Source organism: Parambassis ranga, chromosome 8 (assembly GCF_900634625.1).
Source record: "Parambassis ranga chromosome 8, fParRan2.1, whole genome shotgun sequence".
NCBI classification, from domain to species: domain Eukaryota; kingdom Metazoa; phylum Chordata; class Actinopteri; family Ambassidae; genus Parambassis; species Parambassis ranga.
The window spans coordinates 6932756-6958831 of record NC_041029.1 but is presented as its reverse complement, the minus strand read 5'-3'; the positions used below and the strand labels follow the sequence as shown (position 1 = coordinate 6958831).

At 44.3% G+C, this 26076-nt stretch overlaps 1 protein-coding gene across 1 annotated transcript; it reads right to left on the bottom strand.

Moving 5' to 3' along the window:
• Positions 1 to 9404: 9404 nt before the first annotated feature.
• Positions 9405 to 25175, bottom strand: LOC114440011 (zinc finger protein 646). The gene is made up of 5 exons (XM_028412230.1): positions 25000 to 25175; positions 18389 to 21176; positions 16702 to 17811; positions 14719 to 15581; positions 9405 to 10783 (listed from the first exon to the last, which is right to left on the bottom strand). The coding sequence occupies exons 2-5, from the start codon at positions 20947 to 20949 to the stop codon at positions 10359 to 10361; spliced, it is 4959 nt and encodes a 1652-aa protein (XP_028268031.1). The 5' UTR covers positions 20950 to 21176; positions 25000 to 25175; the 3' UTR covers positions 9405 to 10358.
• Between the last annotated feature and the right edge of the window lie 901 nt (positions 25176 to 26076).

Here is a 26076-nt window from a genome sequence, read left to right as displayed (position 1 = left end):
CTATGCAGAAAAAAAAAAGAAAATGACTTGTTCCGCCTCCCCAAACTGCGATAGCCAATGAGGATCAGGGATTCATATTACAGCATCACACTGATGGCTGTATAGGAACATATTAGCTGAGGCCGGGTGTCATCTGAAAGCTGTCACAACTGTTCTTCTGGAAGATTCTAGAAAATGAAGAGAACACATTAAAAAGTAAAGAAAAACAAACGAAATCTTTAAAAACAAACAAATAAGCCAGACAACAAAGAACATTTAGAAAACCTGAAGACGCTGGTTGCCCTGGTTACCTGAGTGTCGCGGTGATATTGTTGCTTTTTTACTTTTTGATGGGGAATGTTTGTTGCTTCGTTGTTTCCGTGGTGCTGCTGTTTTGGTGCGTGCGTGACACGTCCCGTGACGTATCGGCCTGATATCATTTAGCTGTTAATGTTCAGTCTGTACATTTTGATGCATTTTGCCTGTTTCCTCCCTGCATCCCTCCATACCCTGCCTGTGTGTGTTTGTATGTGTGTGTGTGTGTGTGTGTGTGTTTGAGGACTGTGATGCTTCATTCATTTGAATGCCTGAGTTGCACAGGTGCTACTGAACAGATTTTCTCTGGTGGAGGTGGAACATGTGACACACACACACACACATTCATTCACCACATCAACACACCTTTTAGATGCATTTAGACTTTTCACACAGACACACACTGGAAACTCCTCCTTTAACACAACACAACTTTCCCACGTTCACACATCGTTCCAGTGCTAGAGTAGTAGACTGCGATGCTTAGCATGCAATAGCATTAGTTGGTGTTTTGTGTAGATTGTGTAGAAGCTGCTTGTTGGAGATTGGTCGCCAGTTTTCTGGTCTTTATTAATGTTTAAGTCATTTCCCGTGTGTCCAGGCTGGTGTTGGGGAAATGTTTTACACAGAACTTGTAACTAGTTGGAAGCTGGTGACATGATTTTGTCAAACTAGTTAAAAATTGGACACTCATTGGTAAGTAAATACAACTAATTGTGTTGCGAACATGCTAATTTAAAACTGCATTACAGAGAGCAATATGACAAAATCAGCATTGCTAACTTGGACAAATGTGTCACATTTCAAGAGCTTATAGGTTGCGTTGCTGATGTTGTGGTCTGCGTGTGCGTTGCCCCAAACTGGACACACTATACTAACTCATGTGACTGCAGCTTTAGACTGAGACTTTCGAGGAGGACGGTTCGTCCGTGCTCAGGCTCTGTGATACGGAAGTTTCGGCCACTTCTGTTGAGGCCTCCGCAGGACGACAACAACGATCACACCTTAAACTCCATTAAAGTCACGTTGTGCTCGATGTCAAAGCAATAAGATTAGTTTCATTTGACAGATCATGTGTTAGCTAGCTGTCTCACTGTGTCTGGATTCAGCCCCCGGTTTAGACAATGTGCAGTTGCAAAGTAGTTTAAAGGTTTCATTTCTGCATGTACGAGTCCTTTTTTTGTGAATTTCCTGTTATCTGAGCTTTTTTTAACAAGCTGATTTTTGGCTCTGGAACACTGCACTCTGACGCTAATCTACCAGATAACCGTAGGTTAAGGTCTAAGGTTATCCTATAGCTGCTCTGTCTGCTCCAGCTAGCACGAGCCAGCATGAGGACGTAGTCGTTGCTTCGTGGACTGTGTGTGTTTTTCTCAGGAGTTGTAGTTGTTAGTGCTATTAGATGTTCGTGATGCTGTATAGATGAAAAAACAGAAGTAGAATTGATAGTTCGGAGTTATTATTTTCTTTAGCTTCCCGAAACCAAAACTTGTGTTCACCAAAGCTTCGCAGACACCCACAACCCCCTCCAAGCAGCATCATCCAACAGGTGTCTGTTCAGATAAATTGTTGGTAGATTTAGGAACGTTTTTTGCACTTTTCTCACTGTTTTCTTCTTAACATTCATGTCTGTGTTTACCAGTGGTCTTTGGTACAATCTCTGAATCCTCATTACTTCATCAAACCTTAACTGTTCACTCTTTTCATCATGGCGCTTCATTCCTCGCCCCAGACTCACCCACACAATAAGTCAGTCCCATGTTCTCGATGGTCGACGGATGTCCAGGTGGCGTCACAGTCACGCGGTGGAATACAATACTGTTGTAGCACCAGCCAGCTTGTTGACACTGACGTTGCTTTGCCCTGTGTGTGTGTGTGTGCGTGCGTGTGTGTTTTCTGTGTATTTCCTGTGCCTGCCTGGAAGCCATTCATCAGGCCCCGCTATCATCTTCTCCAAAGCACGGACAAATATCACAGAACCATAAAAGGGTTAATTGGACAATAGTTTGTCCAAGTGTTCGGTCCCCCCCGCCCTCCGCCCTCTTGTCTTATCTGGTCCTGTTGCGTTGTAGTCGTTCAAGTTGTACAAAAAGATGACGTAAAGGGTTGGGAGTCTGCCCCCATCCCCCTCCCAGCGGACCCCGCCCATCCTGCTGTGTGTAATAATGAAAATAATAATGATAATAATAATAATAAAAAAGGCATGCAAAAGCGTTGTGGAGTTTGCATGATGGTGTTTTTTTGTACCTCACCCTGACCCTGCCCTCCATGTTGTGCACTTTACCACTCACCGGACCTGTTTGGTTAGCACATTAAGCTACTTGCTATGAACTTGTTTGTTGTTCCTACTTAATCTGCATTATCATTTTAATGTACAAGTTAAACGCATCTCGGCAGCTTGTCGACATGCGTTTTTTTTTGTTTATAACATGTTGATTTTATTTCAGTTAAGTTCTGTTTAAAGAATGGATTGATGTTTAAATGTGAAAAGGCTAAATTGTTAAACAATCTGCTGTTAACTTCGGCCACCCCCCCCCCCCCCCCCCAAACAAAAAAAAACCTTCCTGACCTTCCAAGCCACCCGCTTCCTTTCACACTGCCGTTATCAGCTGATCTCTGTGCTTGTTTGCTTCCACTGTTGCAGCCGTTTTGTGTGTTTGTGGAGGAATTGTCCAAGCCTTGAGCCTCTCCAGCCTGCCTTGAGTGTGTGTGTATGTGTGTGTGCAGCATGCCTCCTTCCCTCTTCAGTGAAACAAGATGAGGTGCATAAATGTGTAAAAATGTGCGTGTATGAGTGTGTGCAGCACGAGTTTAGATGTGTGTAGTGTCTGATCGCAGGTCAGCGGGTTGCAGCCGGGTCAAAATTTCACTTTTTATTAATTTTATTTTTTTTTTTGTTAAAATGACTATAGAAGAGATTTCAGACATAGTTAAAGACGCCATGATCACTGTTACTGTTCTTATATTTACTCAATTCAAACCAAAGCGTTTTTGCCCTCCCTCATGTGTTCTCGAAAATGTTTGCCGCTAATATAAAAGAGCACAAAGCGAGTCAAGTTTACACTCAGATGTTTGTCGCAAATATTGAAACAAAAAAAATCAAACCGTAACTATTAAAAAAGCAAAAGCCCAGCCCCCCCGCCCACCACCAGCCCTCACTGCATGTTGGTCTGTCCGCCAATCAAACTGACAAAATTGCCCGATAACGATCTTACGCCACACCGACGATGTCTGCCTCCACCTCTCCTTTCCTTTCCTTCGTAGTTTGAGTAGTGGCAAAAAAAAATATATGATGCATAATCATAACCTCCTCCATTTGAAGCATAAACGGAGACAACGGTGGTGCTTTATTCTATTTATGAATTGCTCTTTTTGTTTTGTTTTTTTTTGTGTCATTATTTTCTATTCAGCTTGTTTACCAGTCCTGTTCACACATAAGGATCAATGCTCCCCTGCAGGTTTTTAAGGCTCTGCTAGCTAGTCGGGCCAAGAGTGGAGTCAGAACCAGCCAATCAAAGGTTTACTCCTACAGCTCGACCAAGGTATTACACCCAAAATGCCATCATTTAAAGCAGCTGACAGGAAGACATTTTAATGTATCACTCGTACATGAAGAATTTGTGTGACGCAGAGCAGCGAAACTGTTCTGAAACAGTTAATTGTTGAATAAATTCATGACAAAACAGTTCTTCATCCTCGTCACTAGCCAGCGCTGATGAACCTACAGCGAGCATTTTCCTGTGTGTGTGTGAGAAAGGACTGCGGCCTTGTCAACTGAAGTCACACAGATACACACACACCTACACACACACACACATATATATATATATAGGCAAAAAATATTCTATATATATAAATATATAAATATATATAAATCTTACACCAACACACTGCGTTTCTATATCTGTATTTACGTGGCATTTACTGCTTCTTTCGGCTGTGTACAGTTTCTGTCAGAGCAGGGTGCACAAAGCAGGAAAAAATCATCTGGAGCGAGTTTGAGGGGATGCGACACCCAAGACTCCAAAGATTGAAGATTTTTTGACCGTTTATAGCTGTTAGCCATTAGGGGGCATTGTTGTTTCACACACGTATTATAAAAATAAACCGACCCATCGTTCACGTGGTGTGGTGGGGTGGTGGTGGTGGTGAGGGGGTCGCCCCTGTGTGGACACAACCTGCTCTGCCGCTTATTAGCGAACCGACTTTTTTTTTTTTAGCAGACAGGTGTCTGTCTTCCAATAGTTTGTACTCAACAGACACCGAGTTCAACAAACAAACAAAAGTTAGTCGTGCTTTTTAGCTCCTCTGCTGTCGGACCATTTAAACTCCTCTCTAAGATGATTTTTTGTCTTCCTGATACAATTTTCAAAAACCAAAACCTGTTCAGTGCCCTGCTCTGGATGATGATGATACAATGAAAATGTTTGTTTGTTTGTTTGTTTGTTGTGGCTTCGATCTGCTCATCAGCAGTGGTTGCTGCAAACTTGATATTAACTGTTGTTTCTGATGAATATTTATTTGATGTTTTTTGGCCCCCCCATACGTCTTTCTGCTCTCTTCAATCATACAAGACAGTATTTGGTTTGTATCAGTGTTTATTTTTGTTTGTTTGTTTTTTTCCCTCCCCCTTTTGTGGGAGGGGTGGGAGGAGTCCGGGGAGGGGCATCATAGATAGACCACGCCCATAGCATCCCTGCCATAACAAGTAGGAAAAAAGACACTTAAATAACATTGTTATTATCCTGATTATTGTTATTATTATTATTATTATAACCATAAAAGACAATTAAAATGCAGTAAAACATTTGCAAAAACCCAGAGGGAGAGTGAACGGCTTCACACAAAGTGATCAAACGAAAACTTTAAAAAAAAAAAGGGAGGTCATGACGATTCTGTAATAGCAATGATTTAAAGAAGTACAAAAGGAGTTATGTTATCATAAATAATAGTAGTAATATTGAATGCTCGCAATTTTGTCAAACTGAAACTGGATTCTTTGTGTTATGTAATTATTGTAAATAACTTCAAAGAGAGAAAAAATGACTTGCATGTCTATGTATAAAACTACTGAGATATCTATTCCCGTCAAAGTTGACAAGCAGTTCGATCTCTGTCCTTCTTTGCCCCCCCCCCTCCTTTCTGACGTCACCTGTCCTCACCTCCACCCCCCACCCTTCCATCGCGACAGGTTCCTCGTACTCTGTCCGCATGGGTGAGAGACAGCAGCAGAGAGAAAGAGAAACATAGCTTCCAGCGTTCGTTGTCGTCCGCCATGCACAGTTCAGACGCCGTGTTACACCCACCTGTGGAAACAAAGGGTGCAGCAGTGTTTTTAGTAGCAGCCCACTCACTGAGATCCAGTGCTGTGCCCTTTGTTTCTGTTTTTGGTTTTGTTTTAAGCGTTCAAGACCTCTTTATTTGTGTCTTAAGACGGAAATGAAGAGGATCTTGGTTTTTTTTTTCCAGCAGGTGTTTGTAGTGTAAACACAGCCACGCCTCCATGCATCCACCCCAGTTCCAGAGGCTCCACCCACTGGTTCCTCTGATGAAAGTGCTTCCCTCCATAATAGGAAAATTAACCCCGCCTCCAGGGCTTTCCAGGCCACGCCCCGTTCACTTTGGAGGCCCTGTTAGCGGTTTCCGACTCTCTCTCTCTTGCTGTTTGACTCTCAACCACAGCAAGTTAGCCAAACGACACACTGAAACCTTTGTCTCTCCTCTTGCCTGTTTGTATTTAAACCAGAGTTTAGCCTGCACCCAGTCCATAAAAAAATCAACTCACCTTGCCTGCTAGTAGCCATATCCTGAAATTCAAGTGCCCAAATAGCATCTGCTAACAACAAGCTCCAAGACTGCCAACAGACTGATATACATAAGCAAAGTAACAGTGAATATAGTGACAAAGATGTGTCACTGTAAAAGTTGTTTTTAGTTAAATCGTCACCTCCATCTTCTCGTAGGAAGTCTTTATCTTCGCCTGATCAGTGTCCCAGGGCCTTCATGCTCACCAAACCATAAAGTGACCATGTTGGTGCAGCACACAAAGATCTATGGGCCTGACTTTCCAAAATCATTAGTCTTAGTCTTAGTGCTTTTGGAAAGACCGGTCTTAAAATTAGATCCTGTGTCCCTGTGTCCACTCAGTCCTTCAGATGTACCTCAGAATGCCCCCATAGTCTTCCTCTTCGTCGTTTAGTCCCCATGGAGTTCCTGGAGGAGGATCTTAGCTTCTGTTCCTCACAGGCATCGAAGCGCAAGCGATCGAAGTGAAACCACCCGGTTCTACTTGGTCAGACATCTGAGAGAGGCTCAGCGTTCCGATGGCTTTGACGAACACACAGTGCTCCCAGAATCGCCACCAAATTTCAGGCCCGGTCTCTAGCCTCACACAGGCCTATCGTAACAAAGCGTGCAATATTCAGAGAAACAAGGGCTTTCTTTATCATGCAGAGGTGATCAGGCCGGCCGTGGAGCACGGACCTCCTGCAGGAACTCCACTGATAGGTCACACAGCGAAAACACCAGACCTTCTGGAGTGTCTGGAAGCCCCAGAAGAAGTATTAGCATTATGTTGTTTTTTTTTTTGTCAGGCTACAGAACAAATAAAGAAACTGCCAGGTGAGAGACAAAGAGGTTAGAAACAGTATCAGACTTTAAGAAGCCACCGAACAGAGAGAGGACAGAGCCATCGCTCTGCAAACGCAACTTTGACCGGAAATGCAACTTGTGTCCCGTTTTTTTTGTGTGTGTGTATGTGTGCGTAGCGTAATGTAAAAGCGATCTGTCCCCCTCCCCTCCCTTTCCCCCCCCTCTAAAACAAACACAGTTCCCCTCCCGACCCCGGTCCTGACCCTCCAACCCTGTCTCCCCCCTCCTCCCCCCTCTCTCGTACTGCTGTTGGCTGTTCTGTTTAGTTCATGTGACGTGCCAGTATTCCCCCAAACCCCCCCCCCCCTTCTTTACCCCTTTGACTCCGCCCCTCCTTCTTCCTCCACCCCCCCCCCCCCCCCCCCCCCGCCCCTCTCTCTCTCTCTCTCTCGCCCCGACCCCCCTCCCCTCTCTTCATGGATCTTTAAGATGACAACTCTATGCAGATGCTGTCTTTTATAAGTGTGTCAAAAATTTTAATTTAAAATAAAAACTTAAAAAAACAAACCCTGACAGACATATTGAAATGATAACAAAAAAAATGAATAAAGAAAAGGATTGTTCAGTGTACCCTGTGCGTGACGGGATCTTTATTGCTTTGTGTCTTTGAATCACTCACGTTCTGTTTGTTCATAGAAGTCTGTCGCTAATAAAATCATGTCATGTCCTACAGGGTGAACTCAGTATTATGATTGCCATCATAATCCCACTTCCTTGTAATGAATTTCAACACATTCAACTGATATTTCAAATTAAAAGCATGCAATATGGCTCGTCTTTATCTCTTTAATGACACATAGAACTCTTATATTTATTTATTTCAGCTTTTTTTGTGATTTGAGTAAAAAAGAAATGAAGCATAAAGACAGAAAGGACCCCTCTGTGTAAACCTCACAGGTGTCTGACACACAGGCCTGAGCGAGCAGGTGAGTGAACACAGATGTAAACAGTTTGGGTAATGGGAGCTGCAGCTGATCACAGATTACTGCTGTTTGTGTGAAGGAACCTAAGGAAGCACACTCCATGATCATCTGACGTGCAGAGTGAGATGTCATGTCTACACTGCTGTCCTCCCGGCTCAAACCCACCAACAGTGATGCAGGAAGCTACTAAGAATCCTGATAAAGATGGCGGTCCAACACAAATTCCCCTACCCCATCATCATGTTAGGACAAACTTTTAGACATTACTCTTGGATGCACACAGACTCCTTGTTATGGTTGAGCGACGGCCATGATTCTCCTCCTGCCTGGATGCACTTAAAGAGCAGCCTCACTCCTCTCATTTGAACGAATAACACACACACACTCCTGCTAGCTGTTCAGTGTTATAAAGTTTGAAACAAGCTGCCAGCACTAGGCTCCTGTCTGTGTTATTACAGTAAGTTAAAGGTAGGGTAGGAGATTTCATTCTGATGCGCTTTTTGTTAAATTAGTGTAACTTCTCTTTACAGTCCGACAGCAACCAATTAGTTTGGCAGTTTCGCTTTAAAACGAAGAATATGAATCATCTGTGCTATAGCTATATAGCTATAAGCTATAAAACACTAAGAACATTAGATAATCCTCCGGGTGGACCCTGCGCACAGTATTGGCTGGTTGTCACTCTCTTCCTGCTCTGTGCAAACCAGAGAGGTACGTGCATGATGGCCGAAGTCACAGACCACAGCTGGTCTTCAGGTAATGCGCGTCCATGTGATTGGAGGCGTGGCTTCGGGTTGAGCTCCGAGAGAAAGGGGTGTGTGTTTACTTTCGAAATCTGGCTGACTCAACTCAACTGAGTTTTCAAAATCTCCTACCCTACCTTTGAAATGAAATTCCAGTGTGCAGCTATGCATAACAATAAAAAACCAAACACACATTATTCTAATTGACGGTTTCATTTCATCAACATCAGGTTATGACAGGTAAATAGAAATGAAGGCATTCTACAGATATCATCATTATACTGCATATAAAGGTTACAGTGACGATACATCATCAAACAGCACCAAGACTCTACTGCTACGTTTCTACAGGTCACCTTCCTCCGAGCCATTTTGCATCCCCAGTTTAAAAAAAAGAGATTATTCTGACATGACGCCAGTCATTAAAAAAAACAGGGTTATTATCTGAGATAAGTTAGGAAGAGTCCAGTGTTTCCATGTGTGGCTGGATCTTAACAGAATTTTGTGTCTCGTGGTTAAAAAAATAGATGTCTGTGAAGTGAAAACCGAGTGACAGCTGAGGACACACAATCATCTTTAACAACCCTTTAACTATCTAATATGTAAGATATCAGGCACAGAGTCAGAAAATACAAGTGACTACACACACACACGAGGTGATGCAGACGAAGGAGTCTGGTGTCAGGATGTCTGTTAGCCCCCGACAGCAGCTTCATCCACGATAGAAACCCACCATGAGAAAAATGTCCCAATGTTGATCTAAGGGCGGCCATCTTTTTTAAAAAAATTTTAAATTAATGAATCTCAAAATTAGAACCTTTCTGTTATGAGGATGTATCACTTTCAGGACTAAGACCTGCACTGATTATGTTACAGAGACTTTCTCATAGTTTGTTGGAATGTTTTTATATTTAAATTTAGATGTTGCTAAGAAAGTCCCTCATTCTAATCTCATCTGATGAAGTGTAGTCAGGTGTTTTTTAATATATAAGTCTGCCAAAAATAACCTGATGTGTAATCTATGTATAAAGCAGATTTCATACATATGTAAGAGGATTATATATAATTAGAAGTAAATTCGCCTCCATAGCAGATTTGTTCCTTCCAGAACTCAGGCCAGGTTGTCCAGCTCCTGAATCTCAGTGAAATCACTGAGGAAAATGGCCGTCCAACAGGAAGAAGGAAGAGATGAACATTCTTTAAAAGTTTATACACCACTTCAACAAGTTTTTTTTTTGTCAACACTCCTTTAGAGAACAGTGAGGGCTTCAGTAAAAGATTGACAAACATAGAAACATCCAGAAAAACACAACAGTTTTCATCCTCTGCAGTATAAAAACTGAAAACTGTCAGAGCTACAAAAGAAAAGATCTATAATCCTGTTCCTGGCTGCAGATTAGCCAGAGGTCTGTGAACCTGCAGTCATACTGTCTATCACTGTGCCACTGACAGGCGGTCCAAATGGACCAAAGACTCCTGTCCAGTGTCCACAGGAACACACAGAGGTCTGTGTCTGGCAGTGAATCAAAGTGGAAAAAGGAAAGGAGCTGACCGTAAAGAAACCATAGAAGAAAATCTGAGGAGCTTTGGGCACCGTCTCACCACAAAAACTCAACGTTTGACTACATGTGACAGGAGCAGGAAATGCTGTCACACGTCTGTTGTGGTTAAAACTCACAGCCGGCTGTTCAGCTCATTTATAGGATGATTAAAACTGGTGTGTTGATGCTTTTGGTCCATTGAGAGTTTAGAAAGGCCTGGAGGGGACACTGTGGAAGGCGGATGATGTCCCTCTGGACAGCGACGTCCCTCTCCAGTGCACCTTCATGTGGTGCCTCAGGTTGGACTTGGAGGAAAAGTGTTTGTCACACTGCTGGCAGGAGAACGGCTTCTCCTTAGTGTGGATGCGGCAGTGGGAGATGAGAGCCGTGGACACCCGGAAGGACTTTCCACACTCAGGACACTGGTAGCGTTTGGGCTCGATGTGAATGCGCCGGTGGTTCTTATATGACATCAGGTTGGGGAACTCCTTCTGGCAGAGGGTGCAGAAGTAGGTCCCGGTCTTGTGGCTGTTCTTGTGGTTGAGCAGGGAACTGGCGTGGCGGTAAGACCGGCCGCACTGATTGCACACGAAGCTCCTGGAGCCGCTTCTCGAAACCATCGGACTCAGATCTGAGAGAAGAGAAACATGAGGGTTTCAGTTCAGATAAACTCGAGCCGGGTTCAGGCTGCAGTGTGATTCTGTCAGAGCGGGGGGGCAGTGTGTCAGATCAGAGTCATAAATTTTTCTCATGACCTGGTTGAAGTGAATCTCAGACCATGAGACGCCCAAGAGCGTTACTTCCTGTCATTTGAGTCAAAATCAAAGTGTGAATAAATAAATCAAACATTGTGCGGTGTGGGGGTCAAAGGTCAAGTCAATCATCTACAGAACTGAAGCATGTATCATACTAATATTACATTAAGCCTTTGTTTCTGTAATTGTTGCAGTGTCTTTTGACCAAAGACTAAAAATAATAATAATTCTAACCCATCCATTAGAAGACCCTCACGTGAAATATGGGTCAAATATTTCTACACATTTAAAATTACTAGCAGAATAACACAGGAATACACAATTGTATTATTAAAAGCTGAAAACATCATGCTGAATAAACCAGATCGATAATGTGTGTGTGTGTGCTGCCACTAGGGCACAGAATGTGAATAATCTGCCACTTTAACATCTGAATAATGTGAAGAAAGACTATAGAGGACATATTTCAAATATGCACTATAATACAGTGGGACCGTGGTGAACATAGCAGTCTGTCTAATTTCAGGGATTCTGCAAGTTTAACATAGAAAATAGTTACGAGGCATATTTTCTACCTTAACTTCCCCACAATGATCGATAAAGCATCATTTTCTCTCAACATAATTTAGCCTGTGCTGCTTTTATTTTGAAATGTTCCTTGCAGAATTCCTGAGGTTGAACACAGAAGAACAGATTGAAAACACTGACCTCTGGCTGTTTTTTCAGCTATTTATTTTCAGTACTCAGCAGTAAGGGTTATAGTATATGGACAAGTTTTTTTCTGTTAAGAAATGAATTATCAAAACATAGTTTATAAAAGTGTATAGTAAGCATTACATATATATGCATGGAAACAAAGAGTTAGAACTTCAAAACAAAAAAAGGGGGTTATAGTTGCTCCAAACCAATCTTCTTTTCCTTCTCTTCTAAAAACTACTTGAAATGCAGGCAGGACAGTGTCCAAAGAAAAACAACCGTGGTGGAGGAAAAGAACGGCAAAATAAAAATAGAGAATGTACAGTTATTATTTCTGTGTTCTAGATCACATGGACTCCTACAGCACTTGACGGTCACTGCACGGCTTTCACTTTTTATCTTTTTCTTTTTTAAAACTAGCACCAGTGCTCCTGAAAACGCTGACGAACTGTGTTCTTCAAAACACACACAGAGGGTTCCAACAGTCCAAAAACAATGCAATTAAATAAAAAGGAAAAAAAAAACACCAATAAATACAAGAGGTTACCATAAAGTGTAACATAAAAAAGGTTCATTGATGAGGACTGACTGCACCGAGGTGTCCCTTTCAGTTTGATTTCTGATGAGGGGGAAGGAGGAGGGAGGGCAGTGAAGATAAATATGAAGAAGAGGAGGATGACGGGAAGGCTCGGCTAAGAAAGACCGTCACAACATCACCTGGTAAAAGAAGGCAAGAAGACGTTTCCACCGTGTTTCAGTTCCTCAGTAGAACACGGCAGAGTCTTGGTGGAGTCTGTAACAGTTTACTGGCTCCACAGAACAGGGGCATTGTGGGTAGAGGATGGGGGTGTTTACATCAACATCAACTAAACTCACACATCCTAAAGACTAGCGCTGTCCATTACAAGTGTTAATAATAATAATAATCATCATCATCATCATATAAATAAATGCATTACTACATGATCTGTCTTCTTTTTTCCTTCTTAAAAAACTGCAGATACAGTCGAACAATGATTAAGATACAGGAGCAAACAGACAGAATTCCCCAGGCCCAACAATATACACCTTTCTTTACACCTTCTTTTCCTTTTTTCAGTGGGATCTGAGACACACCAGAGCCAGAGGAAGAGACCAGCCACAGATTATCACCTCCCGTTCACACATGTGGACTCAAAACTAAACCAGGAGATCGAGCAGTGAACCACAAACCTCCTCGATTCCCTGGTTGGACTGTTTTCCTTACTGAACAGTTGATTGTTTTGTTCTTTTAAAGCTGCAGATTCTGTTCTGATGTTTTATTTATTAGAGCTGTAACGGTTCTTCTCTTTGTCCACAAGTGTTCAGAACTTAATGTGACCTTAATAACACTTTGTGCTCAGCTTCTGACATTTGGGCAGAGCACCACTTGTCATCTGTTATCTATGGCTAAAGCTGCACATACTGATTTTTAGAAATCTTGTACACTGCAGCCAATTAACACTGATTATGTGTCTGAACACTTGAAAAGCAAAGACTGTGTGAAACTATTTAAAGTTTAGAAAAAATGCAAAATTACCAGCAGGAATGACATGTCCTGCGTTTAAACATTAATCTCATGTCCAGTGTGTTCCACGTTTGGTTAACTTTGGTGCTGGTGTTACGGAACCTGTGACCTGCAGCAACAACAAATATTAAGGAAATATTGACTACACCAACTACATGACATGTATTTCCACTGTCTCGTCTGTCACAGCCAAATTATAGCGCGGCAATGAGCAAGGATGGAACGTATAGTGAAACACTGTGGTTTCAGGACACCGGCTGATTGGACCCTGAAATCACCATTTAACTGTGAATAAATATTACATTATATGTTTAGTTCTACAAAACAGATGAAATATAAATTAGGACAAACTAAAAATATTAAAAGTTTAAATAAGGGATTCGATATGTAAATAATATATATAAAACATTAAAATAACAGGTCACCAAAGCCCCTCATATAAGTGAAATTAAACTAGCCATCAGCTCATGGTAAACAGTGTTGGGTTCTTGTGTTCCGAGTCCACATGTGTGAATGAGATGTCGGAAGTGGTCTGTCAGAGAAGCTACAAGAATATTAGGCTTATCTTGGTGCGCACACACACACACACACACACACACACACACACACACACACAGAGAAGACACACATTTAAAGCAGCCATAAAAGTGTCCATCTTCGGTCCTAAACGTTCCCACAAGTCATCGCTGCCTCCCACCAACACATGAAGGTACAAAATACAAACCAAACCAAAGTCTGCTGGCCCTACGTGTTGGTTATTAAAAACAGTTTGTGTAGACGGACTCCATCTGAATATGGATTAAAAACACTGTGACAAAGGTCACAAAAACATTTCATCCAGACAAAACTCCCTAAAAACACCATCAGAAACAGGAGAAAACAGAGAAACGAACCGCAACAGTGGACCAGTCAGCTCCTGGGATTAAAATGGACACTTTAAAACAAGCATCAGACTCCCTCACGCATTCAAGTGGACTCTCAAAGCTTCCACCAGTCACCAGCACAGGACCAAAGAGTCTCTATAAACAGGCTTTATGAATCAGTCCTGGTACAGCTCTGTCACTGCAGCTGTAAGTGGCCCACGTCCACAGTTAGAAGCGTCTGAGGAGGTCAGCTTTACAGGGCAACATGCAGCAGGGAGTAAGGCAGGTGTAGTGAAGTCCATGCAGTTAATAAAAACTACATTGTGTCTGTCTACAGTCCAGTCTGCCTGTCAGTCTGTGGGGGGACAACCAGACTCGCAAGGAGGCTGGGACCTCACAAGGAGGAAGGGAGCAAGAGTGTGTGTGCGTCCTCCATTTTTAGTCCTCTGTGTTTGTGTGTGTGCGAGTGTGTGTGTGCAGCGTCCGTGTTCTGTTTTGCTCCTGTTGTCAGTTTATGTTGTCATGCAGCCTGTCCTCCACACACACCACAGTCACACATGGAAATGAAGAACGAGGAGGATGAGCAGGAGAAACTTTAGGCTACATTTTGGCACCTCCAGAAACCTTGGCATGTGACTGCCCTCCCCCCCAACCACCACCCACCACCCTCATCCCTTAGCTTATATGAAGGGGCCGCCGGGCATACCCAGGAAGTTGGGCGCACCCATGGCCATGGGAGGGGGCGCCGTTGAGCTGCTCCAGTGCACCTTCATGTGGTGCCTCAGGTTGGACTTGGAGGAAAAGTGTTTGTCACACTGCTGGCAGGAAAACGGCTTTTCCTTGGTGTGGATGCGGCGGTGGCAAATGAGTTGGGTGGAGACCCGGAAGGACTTCCCACAGTCAGGACACTGGTAGCGTTTGGGCTCGGTGTGTATGCGCCGGTGGTTCTTAAGGGACATCAGATTGGGGAACTCCTTCTGACAGGAGTTGCAAAAGTAAGTCCCAGTCTTGTGGCTGTTCTTGTGGTTGAGCAGGGAGCTTGCGTGGCGGTAAGACCGGCCACACTGGTCACAGACATGGGACTTCAAGACCTCACTGCTGCCCCCTCGGCTACGGGCTTTGGCCATACTGCTGGGGTTGAGTCCTTGCTCTTGCATCAAAGTGAGGTCCAGGCCTGACCCCCAGCCCAGCTCCTGGGAGCCACCTGGACGGGGCTGCTGGGTTCTGGGCTGGCGGGGCTGTGGTGTCTGGCCGTGGGTGATCTCCATGTGGAGCCTGAAGCTGGCCTGTGTGGGAAACGCTCGTTGGCAGGACCGGCAGGTCAGCTCACGCTGTTTTTGGTGGACACGTCGGTGGTTATAGAGCTGAGAAGAAACTCGAAAGGCTTTCCCACAGTCGTGGCAGCGGTGGCGCCGAGTCTCAGAGTGGATACGGCGATGGTTCTTCAGGGCAAGCAGATTGGAATAGGTCTTGAGGCACACAGCACAGTGGTAGATGCCGACAGTGTGGGTGTTTTTGTGGTTGAGGAGGGAGCTGGCATGGCGGTAAGAACGGCCACACTGATCACATCTGTGCAGAGACAAAAAGAAAAACAGGGAGGGGGATGAGAGGGAGGAGAAAGGGGCAGAAAGAGAAAAAAAATCAAGATTAATAACATGACATGGATGTGATATTTTACTCTTCTAGCCAAATTAATCTCAGTTACTGGTTACCACTCTTTCTTTAAAATTACCTTTAACTACTCATCAGCTAAGACATTTTACATACAGGTATATGATCTGAAATCCGGCTCAAAGCTTTTAAAGAACAGAACTACAAAGTGGTGTACCAATTTTTTTTTAGATAGGTTATAGGGGAGAGGATTGCAAGTTGGGTGGGTGGGGGAGAGAGAGACATGGGAGAAACTATGGACAAACTGTGACAAGCTGTGATTCATGGAGGGAACTGGGAGGCATCTGCTGCTTCCTGCACTGCACAAATCAAACAACACTAGTCCACATCTGAACATTTTCAAAGACCTGCTACCTCTGCCATCTTTAGGATGACTGCTAAATTCTGAATGTAGTGTTGAGAAATCTATCAAACATGCCCAAATGCCCAAAGAACCTCTACCGTGTCAGTTATAGCAGCTAATGTGGTGTAATAATAAAGAATGATGACCTCTGGAGGTGTGCAGTGCAGCTAGCTCCAAATACTCCCTAATCTTCCCTTTCAGACATCAAAATGACAACAGCCCTCTCTAGTCTAATAACTGGCTAGTATCAAAACAAACAAAACAACAAAACAAATCAAAGACTACAATCAAAGTCAAAACAAGAGCAAGGAACACACAACATCAATGCTTTAATTTACACTACACAGAAAATACTACTGCAATCTGTGTCAAAGATTTCTAAAAACAGAGCATGAAATAAATATATCTAAACATGAATGATAAAATTGAAGGTAGCCTAAAAAACTAAAATGTGTGATATATGCTAACTGAAAGCAAACGGGGTTGACTTATCTGGTCTCTCCACTAATTCAATTTGTCCAAACTTCAGAAAAATCCGAATTCCGGCACGCGTATGGTCCCAAGGAAGCCGGATTGGAGATCATATACCTGTAATAGACATGTAGAGGACTAATTTTATCTTCACTATTTGTTTTTTCAACTTCGAAGAATCACAAACAACTGTTGAGAACTCACGTGTACCGACACTCTTCGCCCTCTCCCGTGGACGCAGTGGCCTTCCTTCTGACTTCCATGCCTACCTGGTTGTCCCCGCAGCGATGCCTGGCCAGACCGGACCTCCCCTGGAAACTCTTCCCACATGAAGGGCAGCCGAAGGGGGTGGCACCCTCCTCGTGGACCTTCTGGTGGTTGCGGAGGAACCTGGCCAGCCGGAAAGCTTTCCCACAGGTGTGGCAGATGTGCTTTTTCCGTTGTGTATGGATCCGCATGTGGTTGCGTAGTGCCATGTAGTTGGTGTAGGGTTTGTCACAGAAGTTGCATCGGAAGTTGCCCGTCTTGTGAGTGTGCTTGTGGTTCAGCAAGGAGCTAGCGTGCTTGTAGGCACAGCTGCATAGGTCACAGACATAGGGTCTCTCGTCAGAGTCAGGGTCCACAGAACTTCTCTCCATGGTGATGTTGGTGGAGGTGTTTGGTGTAGAGGATGAAGGCAGGTGCTGGGCAGGGCAATCATGAGCTGCAAGCTCTTCAGCTGTAGCAAAGCCTTCACAGCAGCCATCACACTCAAAATCCATCTGGGCACCAGGACCCTGTGGGCCTTTACACAGGCCTGCTGTAGTGTGGGTAGCAAGCTGCCTCTGAGTGCGGAAGCCCTTGCCGCATTCTTGGCAGTTGTGCTTTTTCTGAGCAAAATGGAGGCGAAGGTGGTTTTTCATTGCAAGCCTGTTGGGGTATGTAGAATTGCAAACATTGCAGTGATACTCCCCAATTTTGTGAAGGTTCTTGTGATTTGCTAGGCTGCCTGCATGGCGGTACGTCTTCCCACATTCTTCACAGGCAAAAGGCCGCCGTCCTGTTTCAGCGGGGTCAAACTTCTGGGGCCTGGAAGTGCCAGCTGAAGAGTAGGGCTTTTTGAACCCTTGATGGCTGTATTTCACCCCCATTACCTGGGCCTTTGATGACTCTCCTCTCATAGTCTGCATCTGAGATGGATCAGGCTGCTGGAATCGGGAACCATTGGGACCAGTCCGAACAAGTCCTTTGGCCCGGTGTTCCTCATGGAGACGAAGGTGGTTGATCAGCTGCTTCTGTATCTTGAAGGCTTTTCCACATTCTTCGCACTTGTGCCTGCAGCAGGGATGGGAATAGGTAAAGAAAAATTAACAAAAACCTTTTAAAAACAAAAAAACAAATTTCATTTCATGTCAAAGGAAAATTACAGTAAAACACTGAGACCGAATGTGGTGATCATCAAAAAATCTCAACTGTAAGCATAGATATGCAGGCAGCACTCATGCCCAAACTACCAAATGCTAGTAAGATATTTTGCTTTTTGAGTGATTCGCAAGGTTGCAATTGGATTCCCATTAAAAAGGAACTACTACAATATAACAATAAAGTACATTCAATTTAAATGTCTAGAGGGTTTAGGTACTCAGGTTGCAGCAGTAAAGCAGTGGGTTTCTTCCCATAGTCAGGGTGTAGACAGTTTGTGAGTATGGTCAGAATTGGTTACACTGTCTCCTGCTGCCACAATCACTAGACTATTTTTGTTCAAAATACTTTCATCTTTTAATTTATTTGTTCCTTAAACATATAAAATATAACATATAATATATATAATATAATATAAATTTAGTTGCACAGTCACTGTGTGAATGTTAACATTTTATCTATCAGAAAGCAAGGGGGACAGGAGATTTACCTTTTTAGGTCAAAGTGGGTCCTTTGGTGATTCTTGAGAGCCAGCAGATTGTAGTAGCGTTTCTGGCACACCAGGCAGCGGAAAACACCGGTTTTATGGGATTTCTTGTGGTTGAGAAGTGAGCATGGGTGTCTGTATCCACGTCCGCATTGGTCACATTTATGAGGCTTATCACTTTGGTCAATCAATGCCCTGCGTCCATCACCACCAACATCACGGCTTCCTCCCGCAACCCCACCACCAACGCCCTCTCCCCCAGACATCCCTTTTGCTCCATTTAGGCCTGACTTGCTCAGTGAGCTCCCTCGATTCTTCCCGGGGCACAAGTGGGTAATAAGGTGGTGACGATCAGCAAAAAACATGCCACAGTCAACACAAATGTGGTTGCGACCATCCATTTTGTCATTGCCATTGGTTGAACTGCCTGCGATACTTTGTGGGCCATCTGGCCTCTGGGGGCCATGGACTAACTGGTGATTAAGAAGGTCCTGCTTTCTGGAGAAGCTCTGGCCACAGGTGGAGCAGATCATCCTCCAGTCCTGATCCAGACTTGATGGTCCTGGCCCTGTAGGGTTGTTGGCATGGCTACGCAGGTGGCTCCTGAGGGCCCTGAGGCTGGCATAGTGGTTGCCACACACTGAGCACTGAAAAACTTCTCCATCATCCTCATCATCTTTGTCATTGCTCCCCATTCTCTTGCCCCCACTCTGGGAGTACTGTCGTTGACTACTGCCTTCTTTCAGGCTGCTGGAGCTTCCAGCAGTCAGCGACGTTCCGCCTGAGCTGTGGTAATTCATGTTCCCCATAAAACCATTGGACATGTTGCCCTGCTGCTGTTGACTACGTCTGGGACACATGTGTGACTTGATGCCAGACACATCTCCATACATCTCTCCACAGTCAGCACATACATGTCTGTCAGCCTGCCGATGAGAAGAATTGCTCTGGGAGAGTGAGCTACCATCAAAACGATCATGAAACTCTAGAGAGTCTAACCCACTGCTGTGGCCCCCATCTGGTACAAAGTGGGCAGCATCCCCAAGATTTCCTGGCAGTGAGATTGGTGTTGTAGCACCACTGCCTTCCTGGACATAGCTCTGCTGAGAGTCCAGAGTTAGTGGCTCTGGAGATAGCCAGTCATTGCTTTCATTGTTAATAGGCTGGTTGGCGTGACGACCCTTGTGGCTTCGTAGGTGGCTATGCAGAGCAGCCAAGTGAGGGTACTGCTTACAGCAGATGGTGCACTGATAGTGGCCCGTCTGGTGGCAGCGTTTGTGGTTAACCAGGCTTCCTGCATGTCGATAACTTTTGCCACATTCCCCACACTTAAATCGCCGCTCTCCATCATCTGGAGAATTAGCCTGGGGCACACGTCCCCCAGATGGAGAAGCCACAGAGCCCTGTGATCCAGAACTTAGAGTGTCCGAGTTGAGGATCGAGCTGTCCTGACCATGTGAGGCTGGGTGTGGATCATGGGTTAGATAGTGGACTTTTAATGTCTCTAAATCTGGGTGTCCTGCGCCACAGTATGCACATGTGTAAATGGGATTATTAACTGGAGGGCCCATTATTGGGTCATAGGGACCTCTTTTTTCAGTGGGCAGGGGTGGCAGGGGTAGAGGATCCCCCAGGGTTGGGGTGTATGCTGGGGATCGAACCGCACTCAGGTTGTGAGGCATAATGCCAGGGAAACTTCGTGGGAGGCCAAGTGATGGTGTGGCGGTGTTGTGTAGCAGGATGTGCTCCTGAAAGTCTGCCTTATTTGGCAGCGCTATCTGGCACAGATGGCAAAAACAGGAGCCAGTGTCATCACTCTGGGACGACTGGGTGCCAGCGCTGCGCTCCGAATCATGGAGGCTGCTGCTGCTACTGCTGCTGCTCACCATGGATGCGCCAGGGGTCTTGAACTTCGAGTGAGTTCTCTCGTGGCTGTTTAGGGCAGCCAGGTTGCTAAATTGTTTAAAACACACAGCGCACTTAAAAGTTCCTTGCTGGTGACACTTTTTGTGGTTCACCAGGCTACCGTGATGCCGGTAGGTTCTATCACACTGATCACACTTGAATGGTCTGTCCCAAGCGTCGTCAGATTCAGGGGACCCTTTTTTTCCGTGGTCTGTGTCGTGGCCTTGCAGGACACTATGTCCCATACCACTGTTGTTCAAATGGGAGCGCCCAAACCCGTCTGAGAGGTCCTGGGCAAGGCCGTAGTCCCTCTCGTCGTGGCCTGGCTCTTCAGGCACTTCTTCACTCTCTTCCTCTGCGTGTGCACTGCTAGGGGACAAAGTATGGATCCGCAAGTGATTCTTCAAAGCTACCGCATTGGGCAGCGTACGTGTACAAACAGGACACTGGAATGAACCTACTTCGTGAGACTTTTTATGATTGGCAAGGCTGGCTGCGTGCTTGTAAATTCGGCCACACTGTTCACACTCAAAACGTCCAGTCTCTTCTTGCTGATAATGTGCTTTCATATGCTCTAGAAGACTTGGAGTACTCGGACAAACCATATCACATTCTTTACAGGGGAAACCCTTGGCACGACTCATATCATGCATTGCCATAGTACTCTACAGCAAATCGGTTGAAGGAAATCACGGTTCACAACAGAGCAATGAACAGTGATGTAGGGTAGTGGGGGAGAGGACTGGGAGGGCTAAGCTCTTCAGCTGAGGGTGGTGGCAGAGGCCATTTCCTCCCCAAAAGCTGTCAGTGGTGGGTCAGCCAATCATGGCCCACCATGGGGGGTGGCGGGCCTGTCGGGAGGGTCACACCAGCCAATGAGGTTTCACTGTGGATATAAGAAGAAAAAGTTTATTCAAAAAGCAGCTTTGTTAATTAATCCAATTAATATCCTTAAACGTTATTCAGTCTGACCACCAGTCCAACACCCAAAGAGATTAGAAAAAGAAAAAAAGGAGAATGGTTAGTATCGATTGAATAACTACAGCACAATTTCTTAAATGACTTTTCCACCACATAACTACATTTCCACTGAATTCTCTAAAAAACCATTATACCTGACTGCTACAACATCCCTTCATTTTCAGTTCCTTTGGGCACATTCTATCAATAGATCCTTTAGAACAAGAGTAATTAAAGTGAGGCTTGTCCATTTTAACAGGCTCACCAGATTACAACAGGTGGCATGGTTCATCTTATTACTACTACCAGGATTTAGACTGTCCCTTTGGACTGCGGATAATTTTCAAGGATCCGTCTGATGACACAGATCGGAAACTGCAAAGTCAGGGAGAACTCCTGCAGAGAGATTTTCCTCACACAATTTGACTTAAAGATCACATTAAAACCTGCTAATCCTGCTTCTGCTGACCTGCACTGGTTTAAGTTCTTTACTACTGCAATGAGGAATCACAATTTGAGAGCCACACAGACTCACCACTGTGGAGTCACTTTGGAAGAGCATTGTTTTACAAATCAAGTTCGGGGTTAGTTGGTCTGGAGTGGATTGTGCCACCAGTCCAAGTTGTTTATGAGAATTCACAGCAACCAGAAACGCCAGGCGTTAGAGGTTATTCTGTTAGCCTAATTTATCCATGATAATTCGTTTTATAATTTATAAATAATAAGGGTGGTTCTCAGTTAAGGAAATGTGTTACTGCCATCCTCAAATTGTTTTGCCCACGTCAGAATAAAGTGACGAGGTATCAGGCTACGCTAAGGCGGCTAGATCATTGCGTGAAAACAGAATTATTTAGTTTTTTATTTTACTGTGTAATACAATCAGTCAGAGCTGACTAAGAAAAGAATCGATCACTAATGAAACTAATTTAGAGTTAAACTGAATACAAAAAAAGATCATGAAGCAACAAAACCAGCATGGATGTGGATGGTGGGGGAGGGGTGGTAGCTTGTGGGGTTTGAGAGAGGGAAGAGAGAAAACACATCCACAGAGGGAAAAAAGAAAGAGTGGAAAATAAAGGTGTGGAGGTGGATTTGACTGGCAGGAGAGGAAACCAGAGGAGGTAGGGGGATGGCAGAGAGGAAAATAAGATGAAAAAAGCCGAATGAATGAAATGTGTGGGAGCTGAAGATCTTTTAGGCGAGTATTATACACACACATATATATATATGCACACTGACAGCCAGAAACACCAGAGTACTGTAAATTTAAACAGGTTACCAGTGATGATCACTACATGCTCCCACAGACTCCCATTCAAAAACTGTCAATTCCTCTCATAAAATACTTAATAGGTCAAAAGGGTCATTATAACAACAACCCTGGTCACACATAATTTGAGCTATAATGTGATAACATTCATTTGTCTTCCTGTGTTGGAGAAGGAATCTCTGCCCAATGCAGTGCTGTTGTGCCTTTAATGTGCCTCATGGCTCTGTATACACCGTGCAGAGAACCTGCTGCACACATCACTGTGTTGTGACACATAATTTCAAATAAAGCAGTGCTGGTGAGTGATGTTTATATAAAAATATATATTATGACATATAACAGACACAGGTCTAACTAGACAATGTGACAAAGGCTCAACTGTACACAGCTGTACAGTAGAATTACAGTACAGCTGTGTGAAATAAAATTCACCAACTACGCTGATAATCCCTTCAGTCATTTCCCAAATTAAAAGCTGTTCTCTGGGTATTTGTTTTTTCCCCCTCTCTTTGATATCTCAGTTTCATTTCACTTTTTTTATTCACATTTTACATTAAAATTGTTTCAAACAGTGATAAGCAGCTTAAGGGCGATTGCTAACAACGATAATAAAAAGGTTAGTGGAGCTGCAAAACGCTGTATTCATCGCAAAAGAGAAATCTTCCATTTTAATAATCACATGGGGAAGATGTTTGGGATGTTTAATAATGAGAAATAGGAGAAGTGCTGGAAGTACATATGGGGGAGGTGCAGCGTATAACCAGATGTTTGATGTGAGGACAAGGAAACCAAAGATCACTAGCAGCTGTGAAATTGACTGACTGACATAGATCCATCTAGTTGAGAGGAAGCCACAAAAACAACACATGCCTCATTATTTTAGATCGTCAATCTCATTAGCAATAATTACAATTTCTCTAAACCCAGGGGTCAATTTGTAAAATAATAATAATCAATAAATAAATAGTTATAACACAAAAAAAGCCAACCAGGGTCCCAACTAATTAATGTTTGTTATAATATATATATATATATTAGTAAAAACAACATCTACTTATTAAAGATATATGGGAGAACACAGAGAGAAATGAAAAGTGTCACCTGAGCCGTGCCCTGTGGGCTCTAAACGTGCTGTTTAGCCTGCTTTCTGGTAACTGTTTAGAAACACTGATGATTTACATTTGTTTCCAAATTTAAAAAAGCAGCACAAAACATAAAAATGTTCCATCTCAATCACTTACACTTGCTCCTTTTCACATGTCAGCATTGATGTGGTTCAGACATGAAGCATCTCATTCACAGACAGATTTGTTTCAGCTCTCTGAGCAGCAGCCAATCACAATCCTTTCACATTTCCTTCCAACTTTTCTCTTCCTGAGCTTGGAGCTCATCATGTAAACAAACCGCGCCTGGCTTATTAAAGTGCACTTTATTCACACACTGCCGCGCAATTCACATTTAACCTGAAGGAAAACATCCGTCTGCGTGATGCAGAAATAACCAGGGTCTAGACACACCTGCCTGGCTTTGGTCGCCGCAAACTATTGAGATTTGATTGCACATTTAACTCCAGATTAGTAACGCTAACGTTTGGTGTTTGTGATGAATGCATATCCGACACAGAAATGCAGCCACGGCCGCAGAGGGGCTGCCTGACCTTGGCCCGTCTCCTCTCGGTCGGGTTCAGCCTCGGCTTAAATGTATCGGGACAAAGCGGGGCATCTTCCCTGCCGACATTTCACTCGGCTCACTCCCCGACTTTAACCGGGGGACGAACACCACATCACCAACAGCGGGTAGAATAGCAGAGGGGTTTGTTGTAGAGACGCCTGTGGTTGTAGCTGTGCCTTTCCGACATGATGCTCCCAGCAGAGCAGGACAACACCTACAGCCATCAGCCCACTTTCACTGAGACCCCATTTCCATCGGAAAATGGCTTTCAAGCAGCAAGCCATTTTCCCCAAGCTAACACCATTAGCCCGATTTTAGCCCCACAACACATCATACAAGAACATTTCACCCAATTCCGATCAGAGTATCGTAATTTAAACACGATGCCAAACAACAACAGCGTTAAACCCGACATTTCAGTCTTGGTGTAAAATAGATTTCATGAAGAGGAGGAATGAGCACGGTCGAGCTAACGCTAGCATCGGGGCCTGGCTAATCAGTTAGCAACCCCCCGCAAAGAGAGAAAAGGGGTAAAACGGAAGTTCAAAACAACCAGATGACAAACAAAACACACAAACAGACACGCACTGTGTTGCACAAAAATACTGAACAGGTAGCATTTAGTTTTGCAAGACACATATTCTCGTTGCTCTGAGTGGGAAAAAATGTCGCTCGCCGAGGTTAGCATCCTAGCTAGCCTCAGCAACCCCAGGCTAGCCTGGAGCTACACAAAGATCTCGACAAACACACCGCGGCCCCCCTTTGATGGAAAACCTCGTTATAGAGCCGTTCTGCGCGCCACACTTACCCCTCAAATGGCTCCTGCGCCCATACGGTGAACGATGCACTGCGCGGAGTTGCAAAATGCGCAACTTTCACGGATTAGGCATGGTTATATTTTTTTCCTCCTCCTATTCAACCACCGACTTTTGGTTCTTGGCTCTGTCCCCTGCCGCCGCTTCAGCAGCACACTTCCTGCCGCTGCCGCTGCTAGCCGAGCGGAGCGCCGCGCAGCGCGGTCACACGCGTCATCATGCGCAGAATAAAATTTCACCGCCACTGAATTAAAACAGTTCGAGGTGTGTGCGCGGCCTGAGAGTCAGACAGATACAAACACACACGCTGTCAGGAGTCATTGGTTTTTACTAGTGTTCATTTTGATGCAGATCTGACTGAGACACACGGGCAGACATGGTGCAGCTCGGCCTGCTGCTGCTGCTGCTGCTGGGAACAGAGCCGAGCCGAGCCGAGCCGAGCCAGGACACTCCGAGGTCATTTTTTTACCAGCCTGTGAACAGTCACACCTGACCATCATGTGTACTGTCACAGGGTCTGCAGCTACATCTTTTGTTGCTTAGCTCGTTGTGTGCTGCAGCCCACACTGAGGTCACATCAGTCTGTCTGCGCGCGGCCTGAGGGCCACGCGTATGCTGATGTGTCTCCGGCGGAGGGGGGTCAGAGGGCCCTGTGTCCAGCAGACTCATGTAATGTGTCTTATGAAGAGGCCAAACCAAATGCACAACAAGAAATTTTAAGAGAGATTTAAATGTCATACAACACATTTTGTGTTATAGGGTTATAGTAATCATACTAAGAATGATGATTTAATGAATTCAGGCTCACTGCACATAAACGAAAACAAAATGACGTTTAATCCGGAGTCAGAGTCCAGAGACCAGAGTCTCCTGGTAGAAAGACTAAAGTGCCTCTTCATCACAGGTAAAGAGCTTGTTGGTGACTAATGAAACTGTCTAGCTTTGTGTAGCTACATCACGTGAAATCAATAAACATATTGATCTGCAGAGCATCTGGATGAGTGTAGATGAGTATCTGTATATGCAGCTGCTGTAAGAACATCTGTGAAACGTTTGTATCTTATATATTT

Excerpts from the sequence above, each read along its gene's own strand:
- LOC114440011 (XM_028412230.1), bottom strand. The coding sequence starts at position 20,949 with ATGGCAATGCATGATATGAGTCGTGCCAAGGGTTTCCCCTGTAAAGAA. Across the intron at positions 17,812-18,388 it reads ACCCACTTTGACCTAAAAAG|GCACAAGTGCGAAGAATGTG; the intron begins GTAAATCTCCTG and ends TCCCTGCTGCAG. Across the intron at positions 15,582-16,701 it reads GGCGAAGAGTGTCGGTACAC|ATGTGATCAGTGTGGCCGTT; the intron begins GTGAGTTCTCAA and ends GTCTCTGCACAG.